Raw genomic sequence first — 25,740 nt, 5'->3', positions numbered from 1 at the left:
TCCTGAACCTCAGGCTGTGGCTTCTGGGGCCGGTGTGTGGTGCAGGTGGGACCCGCGCGCATTCTGTGTTTGGTGCCCTTAGCGCGTGGAGATTTATTTCCTCCTCTCTGGTGAGAACATCAGAGGACAGCTGGAAATGTCTCTTTCTCCAGGGGGAGTGCCCGGGGGTTTTAGGTTGTCCATCCTGTCCCCAGATGGGCAATCAGGTCAGCATTCTCCCCACCCCAAGTAAATCAAGCGCACAAAGTAGGATAAACTCACCAGGTTACGGCCCATGGTCTCAGAACCCGCATTCCCGCGGATGTGGTTGCCTGCAGGGGGTGCGTGCGGTTTTCCGGTCAGTGATGCTTTTCCATGGTAGACCTCGTTATCAAAACATACGACACGTAACTAGCAGCAGTCATGGTTTGGAAACTATGATAGAGCTTTCTGGAAAACTGTGATAATGCCACCATTTATGATGACTTGGGGTACTCTGTTCATGGTTCCCCGTTGTTTCCAGTCTGATTCTTGGTCTCCTGAGTGGGTATGTCACGCTTCCACCCTAAATCTTTCCTTCAGAACCAGAGCCATTCCCTTTGTTACAAAGTCTGTGGCCTGAGTTATCCCTTAAGACCCAGAAGATGTCACGGCTCACTTGACCTCAGCTCTGGGGTCTTTGTTAGAGCATCCCTCCTCACCTGGCCTTCCTGTCTGGGAGCTGCCAGTCCATGACTAAAAGCAGCACAAAGAAGTGAGGCCAGAAGGTCAGGGGCCTCCGAACACTGGTGTGGAGGGACGTCCCTGCCTGGCCAGTCCTGGCCTCTGTCACAACTGCCTGAATGGCCCCTTCACTGTCACACAGGCTGAAAAACAAACGTGCTCTGACCATTGCTTCTCTCTTAAAGCAGTTACATGTCTGTTTAAACCACATCTTTACTAAAACATTACTTTCTGAAAACAGTGTGCCTGGCACCTTGGCCCAGGCTGCGGGAAGTGGTGGGGGAGGGGACACGTGGGTTGAGCTGGGCCAGTGCATGGGCAGCCCCGGGATCCCCTCTGCCTGTCACTACAAACACAAGCCAGCTCTCGTCAGCATGGTTTTGGGTGACCGTGTACTGTCCAGAGCTCGTCCTGGCGTCCTGACCTCAGGCACGGGCCACAGCATGTCGTGAACGCCCGTCTCCTCATCTCCGCTAGCGGGGCTCACTTAACCGACCTCACCATGATGGCACGGGTTGGACAGAGCGGCGGACACTCATGTGCAGCCGGCCCAGCAGCTGGTGGGGGCTGCTCCCTCGTCACTCGGTTCCATGGGGGTGGGGGTGTCCGGGGCCAAGCCGCTCCACGACGGACCCTACGTGGGAGATGACAGTGGACGGGTGGAGGCTGCCTTGAGTGGCCCATGGCCTGGCATCTGTGGCTGGGGCCATGGACCCTGGCCCAGTCCCAGCTGCTCCCTGCTGCTGGCCAGCGAGGGTCAGGTGGTCCTAGCGCTGGACAGCCAGCTTGCGCCCTGCAGATCTCTTCCTTCGCGCCCGCAGACAGAAGGGCCCCGTTTACACCCTCCGTGCCTCATCCAGCACCCATTTCTTTTACAAATAGAGCAGATGCAAATCAGAGCCCATGCAGCGACTGTCCCATCGAGGTCTGCTCAGCTCTGGGAGGGGCCTGGCGTCAGGGAGGGTCTGGATGATGGTACCCGGGACGCGCCTTGTCCTGTGAGACACGTTACACGGCTCCACCAAGGTCCCGTAAATGACATCACTGTGCTGCTTCCAGAAGGTCCGATCACGTCTGCGGTCATATGCAGAACATCCTGTAGAGGCCGCGTGAGCAGCCTGGGCCCTGCCACTTGCCCTCCTCACGCTGTGGTCTTCTGGCAGAAAGTGGCTTTCTGGGTGGTTCTCTCTGGCCGTTACGGGGCCAGCTGTGGGGATTGCCCACCTTCCTCAGACACCTGCCTCTGCAGACATCTGTTCCTGCCCGCTGGGGAGGAAGGTGAGGCTGTTTGGGGAGCCTTGTGCTGTGCCAGTAACTGTTACCCCTTCTTCTTCTTCTGCAGGACTATTTTTATCCAAGATACTTAGGTAAGTTGAGTCCCTGCCTCTGTGGTCGTCGTAAGGGAATAGAGGGGGACACGCGTCCTGCATCAGCTCCCGGAGCTCACCTGCTGGACACCTGTTGTGCCTTTCACGCCCCAGGGTCCGTGTTAGCCTCCGTCCAGCGCCATTGTTGGCAAACGGCTTCTCTGCTCAGACTCCAGGCTTCACTTCCTGTTTGGGGCTGGGATTGACTTAGTGGGTCTGTGACATTTTGGTCTCTGGGTCTTGGCACTCCCAAAATGACTGAAGATCCCAGAGAACTCCTGTTCGTGGGGGCTGCACGCGTTGGTATCGGCCATGTCACCAGTCAGAACTGAGAACAGTAAACAACGTTTTTGTTTTATTGGAACAAGAGGAATGTATGAGCGGACACCCGGGCTACCGAGTAGGGATGTCACCATGCGGGTAGCCTCTGGGCAGCTCCCCTGTGCACTTGGGGAGAGAAAGTGAAAGGACAAATGACAATCGGAAAGAGGCCCTGACTTTCATTTTAAGAAGTTTTGGGATGCATATCACTTGTAACAAGATACATCTAATCCAGGGTCTCCCTTTTTATTTTTGTAAAGTGCATTTTGGTAAATTTTCCATTGGCCTTATATCCTCTTAGGGTTCCTTCTTGGGGTTGGTATCTGGCAAGAAGCCAGGTAGACCTATAATTGGCCCTAAAAAGCCAGGAACCTTCTGGCTCCCGGGCTCCCTGTCGGCCTCAGAGGCCTGGCTCCCGGGTACTGGGGTTTGCTTCAGAGGCGAAGAGTGACCAGCTATCCCAGGAGCCCCCTCCAGGCGGCCTGGGCCCTTGTCCTCCTGGGCGTGGTGTAGTACCGGGGACCCTGCTGAAGGTGGGACGTGGCTCAACACTGTTGTGCTCAGGTTCAAGTTTCCGGGCACCTTCCCTTGCTCCCGTGTGTACACCCCGCTCGTTAGATGGGTGGGGCGGGGGGGACACTCCGAAGCAGAATGACTTTCGGATGAAGGGCAGTGTTTCCAAATGAGGGTCCACTTGAAACTGAAGCTTAACCCTCTGGTTGTGGTCAGAAAACTCCCTGAATCTGACCAGTGATCCTTTGGGGCCGTAGCTGAAGGCGTCTGTGGAGAGGCTGCAGACAGACCTTGGCACACAGAGTACCGCCCTTTCGTGAAGGCATCTTCTTGCTTGCCAGTGTTCAAGGGATCGGGACTGTGTTGTTGCTTCAGCCCGAGTAAGCGCGAATAATACCCTTTTCCAGAGGGTCTCAGACCCGACATGCGAGTTCTAAGGTCTGTCCTGTCTCCGGCGACAAGAGTGACGGGCTTCCCTCTCTCTCTTGCAGACTGCATTAGTAAATACGGATCTCCGTACACAAAGAGCCCCGACTTCGTTTCATGCGTTCAAAGTAAGTGTGTCCTTCCTGTGCCCCAAAGCCCTGTGGGTCGGGGTAACCTCAGGCTTTGCTGTGGGGTCTTGGGTGTGGGGGGGTGGAGCACTGGCCTGAGCCCTGCTCCCTTTCCACTGGACTTTCTCCCTTAAGCAAGTGAGGTTTGGTTTTTTAAATAGGCAAGAAACGCAAGCCCTGTGACGGCTAACCCCGGTCAGGGCTGTGGGGCCGACCACGTCTCTGGGTGTGCCTCCTTGTCAAGCAGCCGGGCTGCCGGAAGAGTCCTAGACCTGTCACCTCATACGCACAGTCTCTTGGTTTTGCAAACGCCGGCTTACCGCAGACGTGCTCCGACCCCACTCTGCCGCGCCCCCCCGAGCAGGGCATCCTCCCCTCGGCGCGTTCAGAGCGCCTGCCGGTTCACGGCGCACCCACGGGAGCTGGCGTGTGTCTTCCAGGCTCCTCCCGGTTTCTTATTTTCACAAACAAATCTCACGTGGTGGAGGGTGTCTGCGGGACGGGCCCTGGCCTGCGCCGTCCTTCACTTCCATGCAGACCAGTCACCGGCCGGGTGACCAGCCCCGCCCCCGTGTCTGCGGGCTCACGTGTGTTTCTCCGTTTCGGTCTCCTTCAATGTCAACGGTGAGGCGTGAAGCTGGCCTTTCTGTTTGTTCTTCTCACTAGCGAGTGAGGCGGACAGTCACGTGCTTAGAACCTTGTGTTCTTTCCCCGCAAGTGACCCGTGTCTGGGCTCTGCCCGTTTCTCTCAGTTCGTAGTTCTTGATTCGCTGTTTGTCCTAAAGGTAGCGCGGTTCTCCCTCAGCCCCTCACGCATCTTTCGTGCTGGTGGTAACGTCACTTAACATGTCCCGCAGGAGAGCGGACTCTCTGCCGCTGTCCTGTCGCGTCTGAGCCAGCTGCGAGCACGGCCGCCGGGCCGGACTGTGGGCCTGGCTGGGGTCTGAGCGCGGAGCTGCCGGCGGCCCCGAGCCAGGTGTCCGCGTGCTCCCCCCATGTCGCAGGCAGGCTCCGAGCACACGGCCCCGCCGCGGGGTGGGCCCTTCCTGCATTTCGCGTGGGGCCTGCTCCCTCTGGGGTACCAAGAAGTCAGGGGCCCCCGGCGCTGCTCACAGGGCCCGGCTGGCCTGGCTGGGCAGTGCCCCTGCATCCGGACACCCACCCATCCCCGCGCTGGTCACAGGCCCAAGCCCCGTCCCGGACGAGCAGGGGAAATGATTGATTTAGCGCAGGAAGAGGAGAGGGAAGTGGTTCCACCATTCAGGCCCCCGCTCCCCTCTGACCCAGGGCAGCCCCACACAGGTACAGAGCAGACCGGCCTCTCTGATTTGGGGCAGAAGTACCTCTTGAGTCAGGGTGGCCAGAACCCGTGCCCGTGCTTCTGGGCAACCCGGAGCAGGCCCCCTCCCTCGGCCTCCCTGGGGTCAGCTTGTGACCTCGGCCTCCGTGGGGTCAACCCGTGACCTTGGTCTCCCTGGGGTCAGCTTGTGACCTTGGCCTCTCCAAGGGCCTGGCGACCTCACTGGGGCCTGAAGCAGACATTGGGCGGGGGAGGGGGGTCATAACAGTTTAGGTTCGTGTCATTTCGGCTTTCTGTTTTTAGCAATTTTTTTAAGGTGTCAGTTTGCTAAACCAGTTCCTTCTTTTACATCATGTGGCCACGTGGATTAGACAGTTGTAGCTGATCCCAAAGATCATAAAAAGCTACGTGGTGCTTCATGCCTCCTGACAGCGCCCGCGCCAGACGGCAGCCCCTGTCGTAACGGCGCTCACGGGGAATCACCGAGGTCTGCCTCCGAGGGAGGCTGCAGCCATCCCGGCCCACATTGTGCCGTGAGACGGATCGTGTGGCCTTAGAGGGGTTCCAGTTGTGTGACCAGCGAGGACTGACTCTGAATGAGTTCAAGCTGTCCGCTCCGGGGGCGGGCACATGGTCCCGCACCGCTGTGTGACCGCATGCTGTCTATGCCGGTCAGTTCTCCGGAGCCTGAGGCACCCCCACATGCAGCGCCATCCTCACGGGGGACAGAGCCAGAGGCCCGTGGCTCAGGAAGGATGCACGCCCTGCCCGCCCCCTACCCCCGGAGCCAGACCCCCCGGCCTCAGTGCACGCGGGACAGCGCTGGCAACGTCACGCTGTTTTCATCACTTCCGTCCTGAAAACCCTCTGATTTGGGGGCCAAAAGACAGTGCGGTGCAGCTGAGTGCTTGACTGTACATTATCGTTCAGATCGACGCAACAGCCTCTCAGTGTTCACCCCGATGGGCTCCAGGGCCCGGGGCTCTCTTCCTGCTCCCGTCCCACCTTCGCGGGCAGACCTCAGGGCGCTGGCCCCTTCCCCGTGGTACCTTGGGCACCACCTGGAGCTGTCATCCAGGTTAGAACTGGTCGTCACCCTCGGACTTCGAGGTTGGGGATCAGCAGCCACTGAGAGAGGCTCCCTGTGGGATCCATGTGCCCGCAACAGGCAGCACGGCCGCCTCAGGGCAAGGGGAGCCCCGTGTCCTCCGGGCAGGGAGCCGGTGCCCTCAGCTACAGAGGTCTGTTCTCATCCGTACCCACCGAGGATGTCAGCTCTTTCTGTCGAGTTTGCGGGGCCCCTGCCAAGGGCCAGATACCCCGATGCAGCCCTTCCCCCCTCCTCCGGTGCCAGAGGTGAAGACTGGGCAGGACGCAGGGACCAGACGCAGTGGAGTCTTCTGGGCTGTGTGTTCTACGGGAGCCCACGGGAGTGCCGCCCGCGGGAGCTAGTCTGGGCCCCTGAACGTGGGGACCCTGAGGTTTTACTGAGGGGGTTGGGAGTTCTAGGCAGATTCTAGAGTTAACCCACCCTCATGCCGAATGCACGGTTATGCGTTTCTCAAACAACCAGCTCTTGAACCAAATACGGCCAGTGGAGACGCAGGCCCTTCCCCCGGGGCCCCTCTGGGCTCCTGCTGTGAGCTGGCGGCCACCCCGCCCCCGCAGGGCCCTTTGTCTGTGGTGTCGACCTGACCCTCCCTGGCCCCTCTGCACCCCTGAGTGTCACCGCGCGCAGCCAGTCCGGCGGCATGGGCAACCACAGGGCTGACCCACCCGTCCCCAGCAGCTGGGGGACGCGCGGTTCCCATACCCGGTTTCCTCATTCCTGCACCCAATTCCTCCACGCTTACGGGCAGAAGGCATTTCCCTCGCCCTGCCAAGAACAACCATGCGGGTGTCACACAGCCCTCGGGGACGCCCTGTTTCCTCAGCTCCGGCTGCAGGAGGAGCCGTGGACGGACACGGTCTGGTTCTTCAGATGCAGGCCGTCATGCAGGTCCCTGACATCGGGACCCTCAGAGACAGGTCCCAGAGCCCCGTGGGGCTGAGGGTCGCAGCCGGCAGAGTGGAGACAGCAGGCTGACAGGAGTCCCGGGGGACGGCAGGGCCAGCGAGGCTGAGACCCGGCTCATCTGGGGATTTGCGGCCATGGGCCGGGAGCAAGCCCTGGGGCAGCAGTGCGGAGACCAAACTGGCGTCAGGCTGGCAACGTTGGTCATTTTAAGAAAGAAGAGATGAGTCGGTGGCATGTGCCCACCTGGCCAGCAGGATGGACACAGGCCTGAGCGCTGGGCTCTCGGTGGCCCTATGGGTTCGGGCAGAGAGAAAAGCTGGCTGCTGTCACGTCCTGGGTCACCTGGGAACCAGACGGTCCTCTCCAGTGCCGCCCGTCCACCACGCAGTTTGCGATGGGCCCATCACTTCGTAAATACAACGGAAGCGATTGTACCAGACGAGGGGCCCAAGGACGCGCGGCCCTGGAGAAGGGGACACAGGGTGAGACTGGCCTGTGGCTGGTCTGGGCCAGGCCCTGGTGGCAGGCCGGGTGTCACCTGCCCTCCACAGGTGGGCCCTTGCCGAGTCTGGGGATGGACATCAGCCAGTTGGCCTGGGAGCCCACAATCCACCAAGCTGCTGGGGAAACGTCCTCGTTGCCCTCGGGTGACAATGACCCAGAGCAGCCAGATCGGCCACGATCGTCACTGCCTCTAAAGAGCACCTGTCTCAGGGATTGCGAGGCAGCCCTGGGCCCTCTGGTGTCACCTTACCCTTCATGCTGGCCCTCGGTTCGGACCCCAGCCAGGGCCCCACGCTGCCCAGGGTCTGGACAGGCACGTGTCTGCTGGAGCACAGGACAGAACGGGAGCCCGTGGAGCCCCCGGGAGATGTTTACAGTCCGCACGGGCCTTGCAGAAAGGCCGCCATGGCTTGTCAAGCAACAGAGGCACGAGCGCACCCACACGAGGGCTGGAGGGACAGCCGGCAGGCTGATCGGAGCCAGGCCGTCTCGTGGTTCTGCATGATGGGCGTGACAGGCATGATGGGCGAAGCAGAGGACCGTCTGGTGGCGTCAGGCATCCGCTCCTCTCTGGGGTTCCCTGGAGACCTGGGGGGTGAGCCCCGGAGAGCCAGGGCCGGCCCTCTCCCGGCGACCTGCCGCTCCAGTGCCCACCATGCCAGCCCGCCTGGGTTCTCTGCCCGAGCGGCTCCGGGCCGAGCGGCTCCAGGACAGAGGCGTCCCTTCCTGCCCAGCCCACCCAGTACAGCTGTAGCCTGAGAGAGGGTTCTCGGAGCTCTGCTCTCTTGCCAGCACCCTGGAGCCCGCTGCTGCCCGTGGTCAGGCTCTGCAGTCAGGGACCGTCTCTGAGATCAGGAGCCTCGGTGGCCCGTGAGCAGCTCTCCCCACACCCAGCCCCCGGGAGGGCTCCCTGGGACGGTGTCCACCATCATCCCTGAAGCAGCTGGCAGTTGTCTGGTGATCAACACTCTGGGCCGGGTAGACAGTCCCCCCTCCCCCACCGAGCAAGGAGGTCCCAGCGGGCGGGTGCCCCTCTCTGGAAGGGCCAGGGCAGCCCCCCACCCAGTGATGGTGTGGCGGTGTCCCTGCAGCAGGGAAGGTGTTGGCAAAGGTCGATGGTAGGGTTTGAGGGGACAGGGCGCCCGGCCGGGAAGGTGGGGGCGTCTACCTCATGCAACCCTTCGGGCCAGCCAGGGGTCTGGGCCCACTCCCTGAGCGGCCAGGCCCCTCCCTCTCCTCAGCTACCTCGGGCCCGGTGGGCAGGGGGCCACTCAGTCCCAGCCAGCCTGGATTTCCCGGCCCCAGAGGAGGGTCTGGCCAGGCTGTTCATGACCGCCCTCCCACCTGGAGCTGCCGTCTGGGCCGCCGGCCTGGGCCTGCCCCCTCGTGCCCGCCCCAAGCTGCTCCCTCCCAGCTGACCCTCTTTTTCCTTCTTTCGGCACAGACCTGCCTGACCAGTGCTCCCCGAACCCCTGCAACAAGGAGGGGACCCAGGTCTGCCAGGACCTCATGGGCAACTTCTATTGCCAGTGCAGGGCTGGCTGGGGCGGGCGGCTCTGTGACAGAGGTGAGGCCCTGCTGCTGCAGGACGAGGGCTGGGGGTGCTCCTGGGGGAGTGGCTATGGCCCGTCCCTCTTTTCCAGCCCACCCCACCTCGGGGGATACAGGGACTGTCCAGTGACCTGGCCACTCAGGTGGAGGGAGAGGAGGGGCAGGCAGGCCCCTGGGCCCCTCCAGGCCCTGTCCCCAAGCACTGGGTGCTGGCCGTTTGGGGGAGCCCTCGGGTGCCCGTGGCCTGGCTCCTGCAGGACTGGAAGGAAGGAGCCAGTGTAGGGCCACCCCTGGGGCTTGGCCTGTGGGGACGACAGAGTTTCAGGGCCAGCCTCCCTGTCTGCAGTGGGGGGACGGGAGGTCAGGAAAAATGCCCCAGGACCCAGTTACCTCGGGTGACCCCTTCTCTGCGGTGCCAAGCCACCCCGGGGCAGGGGGGCTGTGTGTGTGGGTCTTGGCCTGGCTCTCTGCCCAGGTCTGTCCCCTGTCAGCCCTCACCCTCCTCCCGGGTGCGCTAGCAGCCAAGGAGCTGGCACCACGGACCATCACCACCCACAGTGCCTTGAGGTCTGCATTCGCCCCCGTGCACTCGCTGGGGGTCCTGTGTCGGCTCTGGGCACTCCCCAGGGTCTCTGTGTCCTGTGCCCAGATGTCAACGAGTGCAGCCAGCAGAACGGAGGCTGCGGCCAGATCTGCTCCAACAAGCCAGGCAGTTTCTACTGCGCCTGCTACAGTGGCTACACGCTCGCCCCCAACAGCAGGACCTGCCACGGTAAGGCCTGTGCTGCGCCCCCCCCGCTGTGCGCTCTCCCCTCGGCTCCTCCCCGTTGTGTTTGTGCAGTTGCCAGACTGCCAGAGTCAGCCCGATGGCCAGATTGCTGAGGTCGGCAGTCCCGGCTGTTCTCTGCAGAGGCCCTGGGGGGGCAGGAAGAGGGTGGAGGGACGCCGTGCCGAGCACATGCCTGGGCATGTCAGCAGCCACGGGGAGCTGCCCCAGCCCCCGGCCCAGGATGATTCACCGGGATCTGTGGACCGGCCAGCCCCACCGAGGGGACCTCCCCCGCCGCCCCAGGGAGGGGGGCAGCTCCATGCATCTGTGTGACCACAGCCTGGGACGGGGATTGGACAGTGGGGCAGGGCCAGGAGCAGATGAGGCCTCTGACGCCCACCCTGCTTACTTCCCTGGGGCCCCCCGCCCTGACCTCCCCAGAAAGTCTGCAGGCTGTGGCCAGCCCGGCTGCAGAGGACGAGCTGCCCACCTACCTGGGGATGGGACAGAGGTGCTGAGGGAGAAGCAGCCTTGGGAGCAAGGGCGCACAGTGGCCGGAGCCCCAGGTGAACCTCTGAGTTGGACAGAACAAGGGGTCCCTTTCCCAGACCCCGCGCAGCAACGGCCTGAGGAAAGGCCGTGTTGGGAGCAGCCGAGGGCACCCCACGTCGGGTGCGATCGCTGAGTACAGCGTGTAGCCGCACCAGGATCCCCTCCCCGTTCTCTCAGCCCTTGGCGTGTGTGCCTGTGGCTGCCGGGAGAGGCCTCGGGGCCACGGGCCGACAGTGCCGCACAGGAAGGTCTGCTTAGCCTCCCTGCGAGCCCGAGTGACGGGAGCCCACCTCCCGCCCACTCACCGAGTCGTGAGGCATGAGACAGCCAGAGGGCTCTCTGCGTCCCGCTGCCCTTGCCCCCAGCACCGCGTGACAGACGATAGGGCAGGGCCTGCACCCACTGCTTCGGGGGGACCATGGGCCACTGCTCCCGTAGCATGACTGACACCCCGTGAGTGTGATGGGCGGGTGCCCCACCTGCGCTGCCGGGAGTCCGGCTGTTCCTGCCTGTACCCACGCACACACACCCTCTCTTAACCGCCACCTCTTTCTCTGGGGACCTGGTTACCCCAGACCCAGCCGAGGGAGGCTGTGCTGTATGAGGTCTGTCACTATGGTACGGAAGAGACCAGCCTTTCCGTCCGTTGAGATGCTGGGAAGGAGGGAGTGGGGTCGTGCCGCACCCCTGCGCCCCCAGCGTCAGGCCTCCGTCATCTCTGCGTGGCTGCAGGAGGGAGCTCCATGCCACGTGGCAGAAAGGTGGGCCGGGTGGGGCCCTCTCCTGGAGGAGAGCTGATGAGGGCCTCAGGGTGGGTGGGGGACAGGGCCTTGTGGCCACAGTGTACCCAGTAGGATTGGGTGTGGACTCCCTGGGCCCCGTGGCCGGTGCCAGCACCCCACCCCGCCTGCTTCATGGCCGTCCCGTCTCCGTGCTGTGACGAGCAGCATTTTCAGTTGGCGAGGTGCTGGCTGGGGTCACAGGACCCTCGGACGGCGCTTGGCTATATGGACCCCAGCCCCACCCCCCGTGGCTCTGCGGCCGTGGCTGATGGCTGGCGTGGGAGAAGGCAGGGTGGCATGGGGCCAAGTGGGAGAGTGGGGTGCAGAGCTCAGTGCACCGTTTCCTGTGGGGGCCTGGGATGCCTGATGTGCTAGAAGCAGCCAAGGACAGGAGGCCCTCCCCGGTGATGCCATGGGCCCTCTCGCAGGGCCCCAGATCTGGGGAGATGTGGGTTCTCAGGCCCTGGCCATGCTGTCCCTTGGCCATCACGAGTGCCACGGGGCTTCGGTGAGCTGCTGCGGGTGGCCTGCTGTCACGGCAGTGCCTCGAAGGCTGTGCTAAGACAGCTTTGCACCAAAAAAAAAAAAAAGCTTTGCCCCAACTAGGCATCCTTTGTGTGGGGCGGCCCGTGTCCACCTGCCCAGAAATGCAGTGTCCCCATGGTGTGGCCAGTGCCGTCCTGGGCCCCCCAGCACCCCACTGCCAAGGGGAATGAAGTTCCTGAGCTCCTGGACTTGGGGCAGGCTCAGCCCGGGTGTCGGGCTGTACTATGGGATCGGTAGCACTCACTCAGAGGCCGACGGACCCGTGGACCCCGTGGCATTCACACTGCCTCTGGAGGGATGCGTGTGATACCCTGGCTTTTTCCCACGGTCCTGAGGGGTGCCTTATGGATTCCGTGTTTGAGGGCCTGTGTGCTGCCGTCATCACAAGTTGGGGGCAGTTGTGAGGCCCCGTGAGGAATCCCTGGTGTTGGAAGTCATCAGTGCATGTGCCAGACACCCCTTCTGTCCTGGAGGAGACGGGTTCGTAACTGCAGAGGTTGGGCTGCTCGCTCGCCGAGGGGAGAGGGTGCTTGGCACCTCAGGAAGAGCCTCGACAGTTGACCCTTGTGGCGTCTGATTGTCATCGGGAAGACCGGGGGTATGAGTGTGGTGGAAGCGGAGCCCAGGCAGCCATCGGCACGGGGCGCCTCCATCTGGAAGGCTCCCAGGGGTTCCTCCTCCACCTTCCCGTGCACCGGTGCTCACCCCTGGATAAACATGGCTCTGTCCAGTGCTCAGAGATCACCCTTGTCACCTGGGACCCTGGTCAGAAATGCCCCCACGCCTGAGCCTGGGGCTGCAGAGCACGGTGGGTGGGAGGAGGGGAGGAGGGTCCCGGCAGCCCGAGAGCCACTCTCAGCACTGCTCAGGCTCAGCCACTGCAGTGGCTCGGGCTGCTGCTGCTCCGTGACCAACCATGGGCTGGCGACCGGCAGACGCAGCCCTGGTCAAGGGCTTTGCTTTCTCTCGCAGATGTGGATGAGTGTGCAGATGGAGGCGCCTGTGGGGAGGCTCACTGCAAGAACTTGCCGGGCTCCTACTCCTGCGTGTGCGACGAGGGTTACGTGTTCAGCTCCCCAGACAAGGCCTGCCGAGGTACCCGCCCCCGCTGCCCACTGTCACCAGCACGCACACCGTGAGCTGCACTCACAGCTGTGCACACGGCACACGTGGGTAACATGCACACACCCTTGTGAACACGTGTGCTCGTGTGAACATCCGTGTACGCGTCGCACATGTGGGTGACACATACGTGTGCACACAGCCGTGGGCACATACACGAGTGCATGTGTGTGTGCATGTCTTTGCGTGTGCACATACAGCACCCACGCGTGCATACCGCACTCGCGCATCCCAGGTGTCTCTTCATGCAACAGGGCCACTTCCCCCAACTGCCCAGGACGCAGCACAGATTTGAGGGGGGGGCCCCATGCCACAGACACAGGGACCCCTAGCCCATCTTCAGGTCAACCTGCTGTGCTTGGGGGCAGGTGACGAGCACGCCCTGTGTCGGGGGGCACAGAGAGGGCGGGTTTTCTCCTCAGCCTTCCTGCCCCGCGCTTCTATGAGGAAGCTGGGTGGCCCCCGCCTGCACACCCTCCATGCCCTCCTCCATACCCGCTGTGGTGTGTCTCTTGGGCCCCCGAAGCAGCCCCAGGGACACCTGCCAATGGTTGCAGACCCTTCAGACCCTCATAGACGGGCTTTGTGCCCTAACCTAGTGGCTATTCCCACCTCCTCCTCTAACCCAAGAAGGAGGAGAGGAAGAGACCACTAACCAGCCCTGCAGGGAGCACGGGGAGCGTGGGGTGCGGCCTGGGCTGGGTGCCTCCTGGTCACATGCTCTGGAGCTCGTTCTCAGGGTGAGCACACTGTGCTCGGAGAGATTCGGAGGTGCCGCGTGTGCTGAGCTTTCCCGTCTCCCCTGTGGTGACAGATGTGGACGAGTGTGCAGAGGGCCGCTGTGAGCAGGCCTGCGTCAACTCCCCGGGGGGCTACGCCTGCCACTGTGACGGACGCGGAGGCCTCAAGCTGTCCCCGGACATGAACACCTGTGAGGTGTGACCACAGGGCAACAGTCCCTAACGGGGCTGCGAGAGGGCCCAGTACCCACGGAGCTGGTGGGAATGCAGGACAGGAGGCGTGTCTGTCCCCTGCATGACATCTTGAGGGCAGCTCCGCACCCACAGCGGAGCGGGTGGCCTGTGCCCGCAGCACGTGCTGCCCTCCCTTTCGGCTGGCTCAGGCTCCAAGACACGGCCAGCCTGACCCCGGCTCGGCACGCTACTGTGGTCTCTCCGAGCTGTCACAGCCTCGGGTTTCGGTCAGAGCCTGGCCGGTGAGCAGGGAGGGAGGCTCCACTGTGTTCTGACCCTGTGTGCCTGGGGGGCTGCACCCAGGTACGCCCTGCCTGACAGCCCTCGCTCCCTTTCCACAGGATATTTTGCCCTGCGTGCCTTTCAATGTGGCCAAAAGCGTGAAGTCCTTGTACCTGGGCCGCATGTTCAGTGGGACGCCCGTGATCAGGCTGCGCTTCAAAAGGCTACAGCCCACCAGGTAAGGGCTGGGAGCGAAACCGGGTGCACGGGGGCCCAAGGGCCAGCCTGAAGCTCCCCGGGACTGCAGATCCCTGGCCTGGTGGCCGGCCCCGTCCCTGCCCAGTGACGGCAGCCGGTCTCTGGCTCTGGGCCTCCGCAGGGTGCTGCCTCTGGCATCGAGGACAGAGTCCCAGGCTGTCTGTGCACCTGCTGCCCTGGGTCCCCTGGGGCGGGAGGCCACGAGGAACCTGCCCGTGTGTCACCTGTTTCTCGTGCTGGCACTTAGGCTGGTCGCCGAATTTGACTTCAGGACCTTTGACCCTGAAGGCGTCCTCTTCTTTGCTGGAGGCCATCAGGACAGCTCCTGGATTGTGCTGGGCCTGCGGGCCGGCCGGCTGGAGCTGCAGCTCCGCTACCATGGTGTCGGCCGCGTCACCAGCAGTGGGCCTGTCATCAACCACGGCATGTGGCAGACGGTGAGTGTGGCCCCCACTGACCCCCAGGCTGGCAGGGTTGGGGGCTCCTGGGGGGGGCCCTGGCATTTCCCCGTGCATTTGCACACGCAGCTGTGAGTGGCCACTGCACGAGGCCCTGCTCCAGGACATTCATAGTCGATGGGGCGAGGGCTGTGGTCTGTCCCGAAATGGTTGTTGGTCACAGCTGCCAGGAGCTGTGGGGGCTGCTGGTCACCCTGGAGCACACAGGATGGCCTGCCGCAGAAACTGCCCAGTTCAGAAGGTCCATGACGGGGCTGGGGCCCCTGGGCTGAGGTCTGGGCCAGGCTCACATCTCCGTGTGTCCATACCATCCCGGGACCCGGCTCCTGGGGCTGGCGCTGTTCCCGCAGTTGTGCTCACATGTGGGCGTCTTCTTTGGGAGAACACCCTAGTCACCCAGAGCCTGACCTGTCGGTCCTGATGAGACCTGTACCCCAGGCCCAGAACACGGCAGCTTGGGGCACACAGGAACCTCCAGAAGCTCAGGGGCCCCTGGTAGGAAGTGGGCTTTTAGAAGTAAGCCCTTGAGAGAGAAAAGCATTCTTTTTCCTTCTGGAAGTTCAGAGAAGAGGGGAAATGAAAACAGCATGGACGTTTGCAAATCTCCCTCCTGTGAACTCAGGCACGCTACTTTCCTCAGCCCCTAAAGCACGAATATTCCCAGAGTGGCCGCGCTCACGGTCCGGGGCACGCGCTCTGCACCAGCAGCAGGAGGGGTCCTGGGCGGGGCCGGGGGGGCAGTGTCCAGGTGAGGAACCCGGGGACCCAGAACCTGCGGTCAGCACAGCTGCCCCACCCGAGGCATGAACGGGTGCCCCAAGGCGGGGTCAGCCCAGAGGCAGCCCCTCTGTCCTCCCTCTCCTGACCCCTCCTTCTCTTCTCCTGGCCACACCTGACCTGAGCACCTCCATGTTTCCCATGTGAACCGGAAGGGAAACCGACGGACTTCTGGAGGGCGGCAGGACGCACAAAGGGCAGAGAGATGGGTTTTTTAATTCTCCTGCGTGGAGAGGAGGGAAGAGCGCAGACCTCCGGAGTCAGTGCGTGCAGCGTCCCGTCTGTGCCAGGCACCTGGTGACAGTGTGCCCTCCTGCCTTCGCAGGGCCGCGGCTGTGCTTGGGGAAGTGGAGCACCAAGTGGGAGGCGGTGACGTCAGTGGGATTCCCGGCCCCTGGAAGCAGCTCCTGGGGGCTTAGAGAAGCTCCAGGATGGGGCTAGAGTAGTGGCCCCAAGTGGCCCCACTTGGAGGAGGCAGAGTGAAGGGAGAAGCCTGTGCCGGGGGGACCGTCAGGGCCTGGAGGGAGGTTGTGTCACAGAGGGGGACCACGAGGTGTGTAGGGCATGAACATTCCCCGCGGTCGGGGGTGGCTTGGCCCATGGGGGCGACAGGGTCCTTTCGGAAAGGCCTCCCCTCACGGCGCTGGTCTTCTCCAGATCTCTGTGGAGGAGCTCGATCGGAATCTGGTCGTCAAGGTGAACAAAGATGCGGTCATGAAGATCGCAGTGGCCGGGGATCTGTTTCAGCTGGACAGGGGGCTGTACCACCTGAACCTGACCGTGGGAGGCATTCCCTTCAAGGAGAGAGACCTGGTGCAGCCTGTGAGTACCGTCGGAGCCCGGGCTCCCGCAGAGGACAGGCCTGGCCGCCAGCTGCCGTGCTGAGCACTCGCCGCGGGTCGGTGGCCGTTTCCCCAACACACCATGTCCCTGTGAGATTCACTTGAGTTTTCATCGGAAGCGATAACAAAAGCGCCTGTTTTGCAGTGGAGATAAAACACAATGAAATTATTCTTAACAAAAGGAACAGTCAAGTTTTTTGGACCATTCCCGAGAACAATTGGGTTGTTAACCCTGCCGGGATTTCCACAGGGGAGAAAGACTAACGGGGAGGTCAGTACTCGTCGTCCCTCGAAGCCCTGCGTGGCCTCGGCCCTGCCCTCCTCAGGTCCCTCCGTCATCCAGCGTGTGATGGCAAGGCCAGAGCCCTCCATCTGTGGTGACTCCCACACAAGTGGGAGAAGAGGATCCTGGGCATGTGGAGGTCCCCGTGGGAGGTGTTGGCCCGGTCCTCCCTGCAGGGGTGGAGGGCGGTGTCTTGCAGATGACCTGGGGCGTCAGACCCCATGGGTCCCACAGGTGCTGTTCACATCTCTCCATTTTATAAATCCAGGCAGGGGAGACCTGATTTGCTGCAGACCAGAGCATGGTGCTAGGTGTGCCACCCGGCCCCCAGACTCACATTTCGGGGGGATACCAGGCACCATGTGCGCCTTCGTCCATGTCCTTCCGGTGTACAGTCCACATTCTGCTCTGGGAGTGAGTGGGCAGACCCAGTGTGGCCACTGGGGACCCTGCAAGGACTCGTTCTATCCCTGAGGAGCCCTTTCAGGAAACAGCATCCACGACTTGTCCCTTTTCCAGGAGATCTCCACTACCTGAGCCACGCATCCCTTCCTCTGACCAGCGTGGCAGCAGCCATGTGGCCTCCCGCCGTGCTGTCTGGGAGCCCATGACGTGGCCATGTGGTCCCAAGAAGCCACTGGGATTTCTCTGTCCTCCCAGATAAACCCCCGTCTGGACGGCTGCGTGAGGAGCTGGAACTGGCTGAACGGCGAGGACACCACCATCCAGGAGACAGTGAAGGCCAACCCCAAGATGCAGTGCTTCTCCACGACCACGAGAGGGTCCTTCTTCCCTGGGACCGGGTTTGCCTTCTACAGCCTGGACTTCGGTGAGTCTCGGCCCCGGCGTGGGCACGGCTGTGGCCGCACTTGCGGACAGAGCAGGAAGCCACTTCCTCGGATGGTGGTGTCCAGGATAAGCCGATGACCCCACAGCTCTGGGGCCACCGCGTGGGGTGAGCCAGCAAGGAAACGTCCACCGTGCCTACGCCGGGACGGCGGCGGGGTGGGGGGAGCAGGAGCTACGGGGAGGGTCCAAGGGGACACCTGCGGGACGTCCTCGGACAGGACGAGCAGTTGGCGGAGCACCCGTGGAGAACGAGCGCGACACTGCGTTTCCCGGAGCCTGGCGAGGCGTGGAGCAGGGCGGCGTCCAGAGACGGTGGGTGGCTGGCTCCGGGGCTCTAGAGCTTACGTTTGGCGGGAAGAGCAGACCCAGAGGAGCAGGACGGGGCTGGCCGGCCACGTTGCCGGGACGCGGGGCTCTCCACAGAGCTGGGTCCGGCCACACCAGCACTGACGGCCGCACAGGAGGAAGAAGCGAGGCCTGCGGGACCAGCCCTTCCCGAAGCTCCCCTGACGTCCACGTGCGGCAGATGTCTGGCCACGCAGCTGTCAGGCCGTCGGTGTAGCGAGGGGAGTCACAGGGTGCAGGGGGCGGCCCTCCCGACCCTGGAACATAGGGCCCACCCTCCCTTCACACAGAGCACACGTCTCTTTCCTTTTATTATCAAATTCACTTTCCAGTAAAAACAAAGAGCCCTAATATGCTGGTCAAGGAGCGGTCACCCTTCACGTGACACGCATTCACGTCAGAAACGGCCAGGTTGTGGGAGCACGGCTCTGGGATGCCGGCGTGAGCGACGCGGGTCATGGCAATGGCTCAGTGGTTCTGTTGTTCGACTCTGGGCTCCACTGGTTTCCCTCATCCTCCCTCACACTGGAGCCCTTACTGGCCACTCTGCCTGCAGTCCGGGGAGGGCTGGTACCTGGCCCAGCAAAGCGCCCAGGCCCACGGCCCTGCAGGGTCTCTGGCAGGTGTGCAGGCCCAGGCGCCTGCCTGTGTGCTGGCTTCCGGGGGCCTCCCTGCCTCTCCTCTGGCCAGCACCCTGCGGCAGGTAGGCTTGGGGGGCTGCCGCAGCCCCCCAGGACCATCTCTGGCTTGGTCTGTCTCCAGGTGACACTCGCAGCCCCTCTCTTCCAGATGGCGAGCTGGTTAAGCACCCACACTCCCTCTCCTTGGGCTCGTTGGCCTTGAGGGCTGGGGCCACACCCCCCGCCATAGGCCCCACAGCCATGTATCCCCTCCAGCCCGTATGGGCCCCCCACGCGGAGGACACAGGGCCCACTCCTCCTTCCTTGTGAGGCGGCTATCCTCTCAAGCCCTGGGATCACCGCCCCTTCTATCTTTGCAAAAACTGTCAAAGCATCCCTGTGCCACAAGAGGGATTTCTGGGAGGAGAACCACCGGTATAACACACATGTTATTCCTTTAGTCTTCATGGTTACACGGGAAAGTCTAAACGTCATCATGATGTTTCCTATAAAGTCTCGTCGTAAAAAACACTTCCTGACCTTTCCTTCAAACAGCATCCACACTTCCTGTGTGGGGACACAGGCCTGGGCAGAAGCCATGGTGGCCCTGTCCCCTACTGCACACTCCACGGTCTGCGAACGTGTCTGTGGACTGCCTCGGTCGTGAAGCCCACTGGGTGTTTGCTCAAGTCTCTGCGTTTCTCACAGAGCTCCGACGACACCGTTCCCGAACTCAGAGAAGCGTCTTCGGGACGTCCCCGAGTCAGCCCCCAGCAGCATCTGGAGCTGGGAGACCCCTCCCCGCTGACGGACCGCCCAGCACAGCCGGGGCCGACGATCCCGTCACAGGAAAACTCAGGGCCAGGAGACACAGGAGGCTGCACTGGCCATGTTTTTTTGGCTTTTGTTCTTGGCTTTTGGGCTTTTTCCAGTTTCGCGTGCATTCGAGTCACTGGACGGCTGTTGGAAATGGACTATAGCAGACCCTCTTAGGTCCGGGGCCCCCACAGATGATTCCGGTGCTCACGGTCCACTGGAAACCTTCGGGAACCCAGGCCGTGGCTCACCTCGGCGCTGACCCCCCTGCCGCGAGGGCATCTGAGCTCCAGCGGATGCGGCTCCTTCAAGACTCGACGGTCTCTGAGACAGAAGCCCCTGGGCCGTGGGGCCGAGGGGGTCCTCGGGCCTCACCGTCAGCAGACAATTCACATGTCCAGAGGAAATGGGTGTTGTAGCGACCCCCAGAGAACCACGATGCTCCCACACAGTATGCTCTCTGGACCTGTCCATGCAGGAGCCGTGGGGAAAGCCTGCGTGTCTGTCCCTCGGACGTCCGCGCATCATAAACCCACGTCACATACGTAGACGAGGCGCCTAAGCACGGAGCTGCTCAGTGGGGCATGGAGCCATGCGGTCCGAGAAGGGCGCGTTCTGAGGGCTTCCAACCACGTGCGACTTGGTCGAGCCGCCCGAAGGGCACCCGGGAGACGCGGCGGGGCAGGGGGCCGTGCGCTCCAGTGTGTCCTGTGGGAGAGGAAGAGGGGATGCCAGGGAAGGGTGCCTGCGGCCCACGGGACACGCCTGCCTTCAGTCCTGGCAGGCCTGTGTGGCCCGGGGGCCATGCCAGGGGCTTGTGGCAGGGCTGTCGTCCCCAGGGCCCACATGTTCCCCCACGATCGGCTCCCTGGGGATAGGCCCCTGGCACTCAGGCGTGTCCTCCCGGGGGCTGCCTCCCCACTCACCACGGCCGGCCCCGCCTCCTGACGTGCCGCCCTCACTGCAGCTCGGAACCCCGCGGACGCCGGCACGGACACAACCTGGCAGATAGAGGTCACGGCTCGGATCCGCCCTGCCACGGACACAGGCGTGCTGCTCGCGCTGGTGGGTGGTGACCACACGGTGGCCCTCTCCGTAGCCCTCGTTGACTACCACTCCACCAAGAAGCTCAAACAGCAGGTAGCCGTCCCGGGCGGGTCCCCGCTCCTACCTCGGGAAGCTCTGTCCCCTGTGGCGCGGCCCTCAAGGGTCCCACAGCCACGTGGCTGAGGACACCGTTGGCCCGAGGTCACCTGACAGCCTAGGGGCAGAGCCGTGTGGATGGTGGCCTGGGCCGTTCCAAGGGGGGTCCTGCTGGACAATTTAGAACCACGTGTGTCAGACTGTCTCCCCGGCAAATGCTTCTGGTTTTCCTGCGTCCAGATGTGCCTGCCTGGCCCACGCCCCTGGGAGATTCAGGCTGAGCCCTGAGCCAGGGGCCCACATACCCCCGGCCCCGCACACCCAGCCAAGCCAACACCCCCTGTGTGGAACCCACAGTTTGCTCGGGGACAGCCAAGGGGCAGAGGAAGGAGCTTGTACGCACTGGCCTCTGTCCGAAGTGGGCAGGCCTGCTGGCTGGGAGTGTGTGTGGACAGCGGCCAGCCTGCCCCCAGCTGGTGCTGCTCGAGGCTCCCCAGACTGGTCTGGTCCCCAAGACCGCAGCAGACGCTCCTCCACGGAGCACCGGTCCACACACCATGTGCACATGTGGGCAAACGGAGCTCGCGAAGGGCACTGCCAGCCCTCCCAGGGCACGGAGAGTGAAGGGCGCTGGGTCAGCTGCCCTGCTGTGTCCATCCCAGGCTGTCGGGCTGTCTGTTCATCCCCTGCTGTGTCTGTCCCCTGCTGTCAGACTGTGTGTCCGTCCCCTGCTGTCAGACTGTGTGTCCGTCCCCTGCTGTCCGACTGTGTGTCCGTCCCCTGCTGTCGGGCTGTGTGTCCGTCCCCTGCTGTCGGGCTGTGTGTCCGTCCCCTGCTGTCAAGCTGTGTGTCCGTCCCCTGCTGTCGGGCTGTGTGTCCGTCCCCTGCTGTCGGGCTGTGTGTCCGTCCCCTGCTGTCGGGCTGTGTGTCCGTCCCCTGCTGTCAGACTGTGTGTCCGTCCCCTGCTGTCAGACTGTGTGTCCGTCCTGTGTTTCTGGCCCACGTTATCAGAGGTAAGTTCTGTCTGACATGAACACCAAGTGCGTGTGGCCGGCTATCTCCTGGGATGTTGGCCTTTCTGGCCCCGCACCGCCAGCCCCTCTGTTCTGGCTTGGTAGCATTTTGACGTGGAGAAGTGGCCGTGTCCTGTGTTCCGGATCACAGATGGGTGGGCGGCATGTCCACTGAGATGGCTGCAGAGTGCGGTGCCCCTGGCGCCTGGGATGACACTGCTCTCCCCGCTGTTCTCTGTCCACCTTGCACACGTGGAAACTGAGCCCCACCCCTGTGCACCATGGGATGCAGAGACCCGGCCCTAGGAGGCCCTGCCCCCACAGAGGGCTCAGGGGGCAGGAAGACAGGGCAGGAGGCCCTCGTGCTCAGATGCGCGTCTCCCCGCAGCTGGTCATCCTGGCCGTGGAGAGCGTCACCCTGGCCCTGATGGAGATCAAGGTCTGTGACGGCCAGGAGCACCGTGTGGCCATCTCCGTGCGGAAGGATGAGGCCACCCTGGAGGTCGACGGCACCAAGGGCCAGAGCGAAGTGAGTGCGGCACACCTGCGGGAGCTCCTGGCCGCGCTCGCGACGCACCTGCAGGGCTCTGTGCTCACCTTCATGGGCGGACTGCCAGGTAGGGGTCCCGCGGCTATGCCCTCGGGGTGGGACGTCCGCAGCTCTGACCATCAGGGTGCTCGCCCCCCATGGAGCCTGGGCGTTCCCTGTAGGCTGAACTTCCTGGCTGGCCTGATGCTGCCTTAGTGCCCATCGTGCCTGCCTAGCAGTTCCAGGCTTGAGGCTGAGACCACACCTGCTGAGGACAGGCCTCGGCCCGAAGCTGCTGTCCCTGCATCCTCCAAGAGCTCCCCCAAGCATGCTTCAGGCAGAGGCTCCGCTGAGCCGGTGGGGCAGGGCTGGCCACCAGGGACCGTGCCAGAGTCTGGGTGCCCTGGTCCCGATGTTCAGCCTATGAGGCCAGAGTCCCCTCCAGCCTCCGTGCTGCCCAGGAAGGGGCAGCAGACAGCTGCCTCCTACAGACTGGGGACTCGTGTCTGACTGCGAAAGGGGAGCTGGCCAGTGGCCGTGAGTGATCAGGGCAGAGCGGCCGAAAGCGTTCCAGGGCAGCTGCTATTGTGAGCCCTCCCGACCCCACGGCCCCCAGGGTTCAGTGCAGGTCTGCCCTTGGCCGCCCGGACGCCTGCCTTGGCCAGCAGACACACACTCCATTTAGTTTTCATAGACAAACCTTTGAAGAAGGGGGGCTGGGGTGTGAGGAGCCCTGCAGGGTGAATGACTCCTTTGGGCCAAGAAGGAGATCAGGGCGATTTACTGATCTAACTATCCAAGTGCACTTCCTGGGCGCAGGCAGGTGTCCCTGCAGGCCCGCAGCTGAGCTGCTGCTGGTCTGGGCATACAGGGACCCATGCCCCTGAGGAGAAAGGCCGGGCACTGATGGGGCCCTCGGGTGCCCGGGAGCGCAGTGCTGGGGGACGTGCAGGACGGGGAGCCCGGTGTCCAGACGGACGGGCCGCTCGCCTGTGAAACAGTGTTGTCCTCTCCCCACTGGCCCAGATGTGCCCGTGACCGCAGCACCAGTCACGGCCTTTTACCGCGGCTGCATGACACTAGAGGTCAACCGGAAGGCGCTGGACCCGGACGAGGCCGTCTACAAGCACAGCGATATCACATCCCACTCCTGCCCCCCCGTCGAGCAGGCCACCCCCTAGGCCGGCAGGAGGAGGGATGGCTGGTCCCCCTGCCCCCAGCGAGAGCAGCTGTGGACATTGTGCCCCCCGCGGGCCGAGGTTCCTCCGAGACTGTTCAGTGCCTGTAACATACGTGTACATGGCCGAGGAGCTGATGTCGGCTGCACGAAGCCACGGTCCCAGCCCCAGCGGAGACCAGGGCTGCACACGCCAGAGCGGACCCAGGAAAATAATTCTGTTATTTTATTACCGATGCTTCTTTCTGGCCTAAAAGTATGGAAAAATAAAATATTTAGAGAACCCTTTTTAACTGTGCTGCGGGTTCTGCTCCTTGCTCGTTCGTGCCCAGCAGCGGGTCGGCCCCCCTCCAGCCCCTCCCCAGCACCCCTTCCCAGCTCCCAGCTCTGGGCGCTGCTGCCCTGCTCTCTGTGCCATAGACACAACTCCGATGGAGGCGAGGGCCCTGTCACCCCTCCTGACACAGGGCAGGTTCGCACCTGTCTGCCTTCTCCCTACACAAACCCATTCCCCTCTCGGACTCCCATTTTCTCTCCTCAGAGCAGCTCTAATGGCTGGAGCGGCTGGAATCTGGTTACGCGGGTACACCTGCCGCTTTGTGAGGTGGGGGGTGCAGACGCCGCTCTGACCCCAAGAGGACACAAAAGGAAAATGCACTGGGGCCCCAGGGCCACCAGCACACACAGGTCGCAGAGGCCCGGGGGTGGGTTGGTGGGGAGGCCAGTGTTGAGGTTGGAGCTCTGGCAGGGCAGGTCTGTCTGCCTGATGTGACAGTCATGGGATGGCCGGCAGTCACCATCGGGGCGGCGACGGTCACGGGATGGCCGGCGGTCACCGTCACGGTCATGCATAACACACCAGACAAGTTTCTGGCACCCGCTGGAGACCACGCTTGATGACCGGAAAGCTCCTCCAAAACTGAGATGTTCTTAGATTCCAAACCTCGAATGTCCTGAGGCTGTGGGGCAGGTCTGGGTTGCCCCAAGGAGGGCGGCAAAGCATCCCCCAGCCCTGTCCTTTCTCAGTACAGAGTGACCTGTGAAAGCAGCGTCAGCCAAGCACGGAGCAGCGTGGATTTTGGTGCCTGACAGCAGACCGTGAGTCCAGAAGTCACGTACTGACCTGCAGACAAGCAGGTGCAGAAGGAAGGACAGAAACCGAGGAGCCCACCCACAGCTACAGGGCAGGAAGCAGAGTGAGCCGGGCAGCACAGAGGAGGAAAGACCCCCTTCAGGTTTCTAGAAAGCAGCCTGTGGCTTCAAGGACGTGGGCCCCAAATGTGCCCCGGTGGGAGCAGATGAGTACCCCTCCTCAGCCACAGCTGGCCCACCCTTGAAGGGGTCTCTAGGATTCTGGAGGGGCCGCCCACCACAGACACCCACCAGGAGGGACCCCTCCCTGGCCAGCTCATCATGGGGATGATGGCTGCAGATGGCAGGTGCTGGGGCATGGAAACAGGAAGGCCCACAGGCTCTCACGGGCCTGGCCATTGAGGCCGACCCGGGGTCCCTGGCACATTCACCAGGCCCTCAAGCACTCCCTGGCCTGCCCACAGACACTACCATCGCCTGCCCAGCTGTGTCCTTTCTATCGTCTTCCGAGATGTGTGGCAGCATCTGGATGGAAGTTCTATTGACTTGGGCCTTGAGAAAACTAGTCTAAGAGGTTCTTCAGGTGGTTTTCCAGGCTGGTGCAGGAGAAGCAGGGTACGCAGGGAAGCCATGTCCCCAGAGAGCACATGCTGGGCTGTCCCTGGGCAGCTCTGACCGATTACGTCCTCATGAGCTGTCCATCTCCAGCCAAGGTCCTAGGGGAAGGGCCTTCTCCCACAGCGCTGTGGGCTTCCCCACTCTCAGTCTGCAGCCAGGGTGGATGCATGTATCTGCTTATAGCATAAGGGGACCCCTAAACCCGGGCCCCCTCTGCTGGCTCCCAGGCAGCTGGGACTCAGGGCTGCAGGACACAGCCTCACTGTCCATCAGGGCAGTGAAACCTCAGTTCCTGGGGCCTTTGATGTTGACCAGGAGGACCACGGCCTGGACGCTGTCTGCTCAATAAGTAGGAAGCCTCACCCCAACGCAGACCACCTCCAGCACCCCTGAGCACAGCTCTGAGAAGTGTGGGAGGCAAGGCCAGCCTGTAGCCCCTGGGAGAACACCAGGCCACCCCCCAGCTGGCCTCAGGAACATCAGAACCCAAAGCAGCTTTAGGGCCTGATCCGTTTCTCAACGTGTCACCACACCATTCCCCGTGGTGTTATCTGCTTTCCCTCACTGTGGAGGCAGCTCTGGAATGTTCTTGTGGAATGTTCCCCTGGCCAGCCCCAGTCTCGAGAAGGCCAGGACAGCCGGAGCAGAGAACACACACACTGAGCTCCGGGACCCCATGGGCACACACAGCCATGGCTTAGGGGCCTTCTGACTATCCTGAACCATCCTCTGTGCAGGGAGCTGGGCACAAATCTGTTTCCTGCTGTGGTTTCCTTAGATATCCGCTGGGCACCAGGGTACCTCCAGCTACGGCCAAGTAAAAGCTCATACCCTGTAAGGCCTGAATACAGCCGTACGGTCCCTATGGCTGCCAGGCAGGCCGGCACCCTCACCACTGTCCAACCGGGGGTGCTGGCAGCCGAGGGGTCAGAGGCAGACGAAGCTCCGTCATCTGACTGTGCGCTCCGCCGGAGGCCCTGGAGGAGCCTGATTCAGTCTGGTGGAGGAGGACAGTAGTGACAGACAGGGGTGACTTTGTGCTACGGGGACGGCACGGGGAATAGAACACGCTGTGTACCGAGCTATGGTCTAATTTGCTTTTGGCTTTTCAAGAGAAGAGCTGC

At 62.8% G+C, this 25,740-nt stretch overlaps 1 protein-coding gene across 4 annotated transcripts in view; it reads left to right on the top strand.

Annotated features, from left to right (window-relative positions):
- GAS6 (growth arrest specific 6) overlaps positions 1–23,204 on the top strand; it is a 32,684-nt gene extending 9,480 nt beyond the window's left edge. Inside the window, exons 3-15 of one of the 4 annotated variants that reach the window (XM_047720505.1) lie at positions 2,045–2,069; positions 3,395–3,457; positions 8,723–8,845; positions 9,479–9,601; positions 12,451–12,573; positions 13,415–13,536; positions 13,916–14,034; positions 14,302–14,491; positions 15,947–16,111; positions 17,075–17,243; positions 20,012–20,184; positions 21,589–21,817; positions 22,756–23,204. In XM_047720505.1, coding sequence (XP_047576461.1) covers positions 2,045–2,069; positions 3,395–3,457; positions 8,723–8,845; positions 9,479–9,601; positions 12,451–12,573; positions 13,415–13,536; positions 13,916–14,034; positions 14,302–14,491; positions 15,947–16,111; positions 17,075–17,243; positions 20,012–20,184; positions 21,589–21,817; positions 22,756–22,910 — 1,779 coding nt within the window. In that variant the 3' untranslated portion in view covers positions 22,911–23,204. The other 3 variants (XM_047720508.1, XM_047720507.1, XM_047720506.1) reach the window with 3 other exon arrangements.
- Positions 23,205–25,740: the final 2,536 nt, after the last annotated feature.

Source organism: Lutra lutra, chromosome 3, assembly GCF_902655055.1.
Source record: "Lutra lutra chromosome 3, mLutLut1.2, whole genome shotgun sequence".
Classification (NCBI taxonomy): Eukaryota; Metazoa; Chordata; class Mammalia; order Carnivora; family Mustelidae; genus Lutra; species Lutra lutra.
Note: the sequence above shows the minus strand (reverse complement) of the source record. Positions and strands in the feature narration are given on the sequence as shown.